Here is a 7,500-nt window from a genome sequence, read left to right as displayed (position 1 = left end):
ATCAGAGCAGGGCTGTGTGAGATCTGACTGTCAATCACAGTCTGGTGCGCACTGACAAGCACAAGCTCGATGGTAGTAGGGGAGGGGCATGAGAGTTGTAAACATTGCAAATTTTGGCTAAGTCCCCTCAATCTGTCAGACTTGCCAACTGAAGCTTTAATTTGTTCACCCTTGATTTTGTATCATTTTTACACCCTCAGAAATGCCTGATCTTGGAGGCCATGTTTGGACATTAATATCCTGAAAACGTTGTAAAGTGGAAGAGGCATGTTCTCAGTATGACTGGACCGTTAAAAGTTTGTACTGCCCATTCGTTTTATATAAGGCCCTAGATATGAAACAAAATGCAAAACTTGTGATATTGAGGGTCTTGTCAACTAATTTTTTTTATACCCACATGGCAACAATCATTATTTTGTCTGCAAATATAATAGTTTATTAATGTTGATCTGATGTTTGAGGTCTCTGCAACAAATGCACTTGAAGATATTAAGGATAAAACAAGGTATGATTGCATTTTTTGGTAATGTTCATAGGATTAAAATGGCACGTGGGGTAACTAGTAGGAACACGAAAATCAACGTGGGAATAGCTCAGTTTATAGTCATTTCATGTATAAATACACTTTCTTAGTTACATTGTATACCTACGTATGTGTTTTCATTCTTGTCTCTGAGGCAAAACAATTATATAGACTATTTATTTATCTATGGTATAACATTGGCACCTTGTACACTAAATGTCCTTACACTGAGCTACTTTCAGATACATTGGGCCTCCTAGCTACCCACATACCATTTTAATCCTATGAAAATTACTGAAAATAACAACCTCCTCTTGTTTAATACTTAAAATCTTCAAGCCCATTATATGTAGAGAGCTGGCAACATTAATCAAATATGGTATGTAATGAAAAATAATGATTGATACCAAATGCATACAAAACCAAGTTTATACTACCCTTAAAGTGCCCATATTATGAAAAAAATCACTTTTTCTGGGATTTGATGTGTTATTGTGTCTCTGGTGCTTCCACACGTATACAAACTTGGAAAAAAAACACCCATGCTGTTTTGAGTGAGATAAGGGTTTCTGGATGTATCCTGCCTTCAGCCTCCAGGGTGAGCTGGTCAAAATCGGCAAGGCTTTTGGCGTCACAAGCCGAAACATTTCAATATTCCCACCCACCACCTCCTTTTAGGGCAATTGCGTTACATGAATATAATGGAAACCTATGGAGCTGCATCGAAGTGGGCAGGAAAAAGGATATACTTACTAAATCGTTGAACAAACATAAAAGGCACAAAATAAGGTTGGTGTCCATCACTTACATATTTCCTACAACTAGGTGAGATAGCTAAGCTTATGTTGTAGGCTACTGAAGTTCCACTGTTAGCTAGCTAGCAAGCTAACCGTTTTACATAGAGATTATGGTAGGCTAAGTGTTAGCTACGGGCTATACTATGTAAAACGAAGGTGTAGTAGATGTTAGGGGATTTTGAATTGGCGTGTTTCAGACGTTGCATAATCAACACCCCACCTCGAGTTCAACTGTTTTTTAAGCCTACATATCTCAGAAAATAATGTAGATACAAGCTTAAACCTTTACACAGTAGTTGTTGGGTAATATTTAGCATTATTGACATAAAGTATGAAGCAAAGCCAAGATCGTCAGGCTAGTCTGGAGGCATTTGTTGATTTGGCACGAATTACCCTAGTAACAGTTAATGGAGTGGGCCGTGGGTAAGTGAGCAGCAGCTCATTAATATGTAATGAGCAGCAGAAACAGCACACTTTGAAAGGGACTGAAAAAGAGTGTAATAGAGGTAGGTAAGAATCTTTTCCTACAAGCTATTTCCAGCAAACAACTTCAGAAACATGTTTTCTGGAACTCATAGACCTATTTTAACTTGTTGAAAAATAGTCATAATATGGGCACTTTAATGTCACACTTTTTGCACTTTTTTCCAAATCTAGAGCCTTGTAGTTCATTTTCAATGAAAATGCAGAAACAACTGGTTCAGTCATACTGAGAACATGTTTGTCTTCCATCCTAATCATTTTGGGATGCCTATGAATAATTATTTTCATTATATTAATGTCCAAGCAGTGCTTCCCAGATAATGTGTTTTCCAGGCTGTAAAACTGGTAATTTCAAAGGCTGAAAATAATAAGAAGACACAAGATTTGAACAAAAATAATTTAAAGGCCTTGGTTTTGGGACCTATTCTTGATAGAGACAAGGTTTGAAAAAAATCTGAGACGGTGCAGCAACAACCTTATCTGATTTGACACGGAATGCCATTTTGTGTCTTTCACCCTTGTTTGTTATGTCCAATGTCTTTCACAGTTTGTCTATCTTCTAGATCCAATTGCAGCTTTATGGCTATGGGTGAATCCTTCTACGTAGTTGCGGAATACAGGCTCTAGCTCAGAGAAGGAAACCACCACAGGCGTAGCTCCATTATGGCTTAAAGGTCTCACCTTGCTGAGGATGATCTCTGGAGCCAGGTACTCCGGGGTGCCGCACAGCGTCCATGTCCGACCTTTGACCCTCTTTGCAAAGCCAAAGTCTGTTACCTGGAGAAATGAGGGACAGAGTGGTGTTTTAATCATCACTGTCTTACAGGCCTGGTACAGTCCCGCGTTTGTGTCCCACACACGCAGCGCATGGTGAGAATTGCGTCATCAATGCGGCATGTGGGGCCGCGAGCAAATAACGCACGTCTTTGACGTGTGCAAATGTGCACAGAGGAGTATACCACTTCCTTTACTCGTCACCATCGTCATCACTGATGTTAGGGCTCCCAATCTGATTCACAAATTCAAATTCCCTGACTTTTCTCTGACTAAAAAGCTGAATTTCCATGACCTGTATTGAACGAAGTAACACAGACTGCCTTAGTGCTGAACAGAAAACAACCAGCCACAGTATCTTAAACCCATCAACAATTTGCAAGCTTTATTCACTAGTTCAGATATTATCAATCTTTAATTTAAGTTTACACTGCTTAAACAGAGTGCATAGTTACTATGAGCTCATATGTCTAGGCCTAATAAGGTGGATTGGATGAAATGATTGCCAGTTGTTGATGAGCCAGAAGGGGATTAATGGGCTTGAAAAATTGAAAAATGAAAAATTGAAGCAGGCTAACAACCGTGCAATGTATGACTTGGTTCAAACCACGATCAAATCCCCTGACTTTCCATGTCTGAAATAGATTGTTTTTTAAATTCCATGATATTCCAGAAATGCCATGACCCGCGGGAACCAACATCATCATCAACATCACTGTCGTCATCATCACCAACATCATCATCACTACCCCCACCCCCACCATCACCTCCACCATCATCACCATCATTATCATCATCCCCTGTGGCCACAGCATTCAGTGTCATTCAGCTTGAAGAACACAATCACATAACTAGCTCAGTAAAATCTGTCAAACCCACAGGCACAGAAGAACCGATCAATATTCATAACTCCAGCTCATGTAAGGTACAAATCAAAGACTTCATTTTTGTTATATTTATGCAGATTCCATATCAAATACTAATTATAAACTGGCCTAGTCCCAACAGAGTTTTTGACCAGACGCCCTTAAAGACTCTGATTATGCTGAGCGTCTTACAGCCATGCTCCCCCGGGGGCGCAATTGAAGCACTCTGTTCGCGGAGCGTAAAAACAGTTTTAGAGAACTGAAGTGCGGTCAAATTTGCCAAACAATGGCGAACGTTCATGGAGAACATGTTTTCTATGAACAGTTCGATTTGAACGATTTGGTGTAAACATTCGATTGCGATCACACTTCGTCCAGCTCATGTCCAGCTCCACTGTATGTTTGCGGAGAACTACCTCCTCAGACTGTATTGCCAGTCACAAACATAGGCAAACGTTTGCCTATGTTTGTGAATTTTGAACGCACCTCTGGTCTAATTTTGTCGAATGCACACACACAATGAACAAACAAACAACTTAATTTATGAGTGACTGATAAACCAAATGATCGAATGAATGAAGGAGCTGATGCATTCAGGAGTGAATGAATAAATGAATGAATGAATTTATTAGTGATTGATTGATTGACTGACTGATTCAAATGAATGAATGAATGCATTAACTAATGATTAAATCAGTTCATTAAATGGATGAAGCCTGGAGGAGATGGGTAATTATTTTTGTTGTCCATTCATTCGTTCATTCATTCATTCATTCATCCACTTAATCAATTGATTTAATGTGTGTGCTTCTGTCTGTCTGCTGTCTCTCCCTGCTCCATTGCAGTCGAGTAAACACACACACACACACACACACACACACACACACACACACACACACACACACACACACACGTCTGTCTGCTGTCTCTCCCTGCTCCACTGCAGTCGAGTGAACTCATCAGTGATAATGATTAACTGCCCGGCCTGCTCTTGGAGAACGGAGATTTACCTCAACAGATGATTCCACAGAATGAACAGATTAAAGAAGGAATGGATGGATGGATGGATGATGGATGGATGAACTTGTACCAGTTCACATGCACTGCAATAAGAAGGCTTTCACATGCACTGCAATAAATTGACTTTCACCATGAAAAACACTGTGCTCCTCTCTCTCTCTTTCATGATAATTGATTAGGTTTTTAAACTCTATACACAAGCATGCACACACACACATACACACACACACACACAGAGTATTCAGACCTGTATGTAGCTCTACTGATAAATGATTGTGATGATGAAACACACCCACTCAAGTACCCACACGGACCCCACTCATACACACAGACACAGACACACACAAACACAGAGTGGTCGAACCTGTATGTAGCTCTACTGATAAATGATTGTGATGATGAAACACACCCACTCACGTACACAGAGAGAGAGAGAGAGAGAGAGAGAGAGAGAGCGCGTGGTCGGACCTGTATGTAGCCCTGCTGGTCGATGAGCAGGTTCTCAGGCTTCAGGTCTCGGTAGATGAGGTCCAGGGCGTGGAGGTACTCAAACGTCAGAACAATCTGGGCGCCATAGAAACGGGCATGTGGCTCACTGCGGGTGGTGGCAGACAAACAAGAAGCAATGATTTATTTTTTCTCCTCCACAATCTAACTTTTACTTAACTTTGTTCTTATTTTTTTTATGTCTTGGTATTCTCTAGTCTCTGTGCTGAATGGTCAAGTTCAGTCAAATTCCTGTGAATATTATGCATTGGGTGAGTAAAGCCATATGGATTCGGTTCTTAACCCATTTCACCCCATCGGTCACAATTGTGACCGAAAAAAAAAAATGTACTCATAAGCCTCTAAAACTGTAACTAGGGAATATCCCAATACTCTTTCAGTAAATATTGAAACAATAGAGTGTTTCAATGAAATGTGTGCAGTGTCAAATGTTTTGAGTAAATTGTCACATGACCAGAGCTGTTTACTTCCTGGTTGCACCTTGAGAAGAGGATGACGGCCTCACAGCTCCCAAATAAAAGGTTTTTAAAGTATGTTAAAATGAACATAGGACAAATATTTTTTGTACACATGGTCTTTAAGGTGTCTAGTTATGATATATACATTTATAATTATTTAAATGTCTTTGGTGTGTTTGCAGAATGAGTAAACATGTTAACGGTCACAATAGTGACCGGTGGGATAGAATGTTGTATCTAGATGCACACATACTTCTACACCTACAAACACACACACATACACATACTCATACATACACGCATACAGAGACATACACACACACATACACACACTCACACACAGATACACACACACATACACACACAGATACACACACACATACACACACTCACACACAGATACACACACACATACATACTCACACACACATACACACAGATATACACACTCACACACACAAACACAGACATACACACATACACATATTCACACACACAGACACACACACTCACAGACATACACACACACACACACACACACATTCACACACACACACACACATATTCTCACACACACACATACACATGTTCACACACACAGACATACACACACTCACATACACACTCACACACACACAAATATACACACTCACACACACACACATAGACATACACACACACACACACAAATACACACATACACACACAAATACACACATACACATACACATACACAGACACACACAGATATACACTCACATACACAGATATACACACTCACACACACAGACATACACACTCACACACACAGATATACACACTCACACACAGAGATACACACTCACACACACACAAATACACACACACAAATACACACACACACACACACAGATATACACTCACACACACAGATATACACACTCAGACACACACACAGACATACACACTCACACACACACACACACACAGACATACACACTCAAGGGGACTTCACATTCCACGCGACATGCACTTTGCCTGCTGCTCTCACACACCCACCTGCAGATACACACACACACACATGCATATATATATATATATGTGTGTGTGTGTATGTGTGAGTGTGTATGTCTGTGTGTGTGTCTGAGTGTGTATATCTGTGTGTGTGAGTGTATATCTGTGTGTGTGTGTGTGCGCGCGCGTATATATATATATATATATATATATATATATATATATATATATATATATATATATATATATATATACGCACACACACACACACACAGACCATATACACTAACTCTCACAACTACATGCAGACACACACGCACGCACAGACATACACATTCAGGGTTCTATTTTAACGAGCCGAAGCTCCTGGTAAATAAACAATGTTTACATATTTTTCATATTTATAATTACCATTGGTCTCAGTGTTCATATCAGTTTGAAAAAAAGCAATTTGAGCAACCTTTAATTGAGTATACGCATATTAAAACTCACTTTTTCATCTACTTTTCTACATTTAAAAAAAAAAAATATTGATTACTTCGAAGGATTGCTAATAACACATGATTTGCATATTTGCATGTCTGGGAAAAATGTGGGCTTAAATGGGTTAAAGGAGAAGTGCGGCGAGTTTTCACATAGATCTCCGTTTCTCGAGGTCAGCGAGTAACCAACAATCGGTTTTACTTAGCTCGAGAATTATCAGCCTATTATTGCATCATGACTTAATAACCGAGTTTTGAGAAGAAAACAATTGGGAATTCAGACGACAAACAGATAGAAGGGATGGATGATAAAAGGAGAGGAGGATGAAAAAAGAAGAGAGATGGAGGGGAGAATGAGAGAAGAAGAAACAGACCAGGGGAAAGAACAGGAAAGGAAGATGAGAGGAGAAGAGATGGAGAGAGGGGTCACAGAAGACAGGAGATGACAGGATGTGTAAAGGGGAGCAAGAAGAAGGAATACTACAGATGTATTGAAATACTCCATACAATATTCTGTGCAGTATTCCAGCCAATGAGGAGAGGGGTGTAATCTCATTGGCTCACTGACCACCTTTCATTTATGCCACGTTCTATTTC

General features: G+C 39.8%; 1 protein-coding gene across 1 annotated transcript in view; it reads right to left on the bottom strand.

Annotated features, from left to right (window-relative positions):
- Positions 1-7,500, bottom strand: part of LOC143124599 (cAMP-dependent protein kinase catalytic subunit alpha-like) — a 29,265-nt gene that overhangs the window by 12,601 nt on the left and 9,164 nt on the right. Inside the window, exons 6-7 of the mRNA XM_076286252.1 lie at positions 4,932-5,058; positions 2,485-2,580 (exon numbers count right to left, since the gene is read on the bottom strand). Coding sequence (XP_076142367.1) covers positions 2,485-2,580; positions 4,932-5,058 — 223 coding nt within the window. The remainder of the gene's footprint in view (positions 1-2,484; positions 2,581-4,931; positions 5,059-7,500) is intronic.

The sequence above is a fragment of the Alosa pseudoharengus genome, unplaced genomic scaffold, assembly GCF_046254945.1.
Source record: "Alosa pseudoharengus isolate Yale_2024_CS ecotype anadromous, Long Island Sound unplaced genomic scaffold, YU_APseudo_1.1 YU_APseudo_1.1_scf_1, whole genome shotgun sequence".
In the NCBI taxonomy this organism is placed as follows: Eukaryota; Metazoa; Chordata; class Actinopteri; order Clupeiformes; family Clupeidae; genus Alosa; species Alosa pseudoharengus.
The sequence above is the reverse complement of the archived record's forward strand: the minus strand, read 5'-3'. Positions and strand labels throughout refer to the sequence as shown.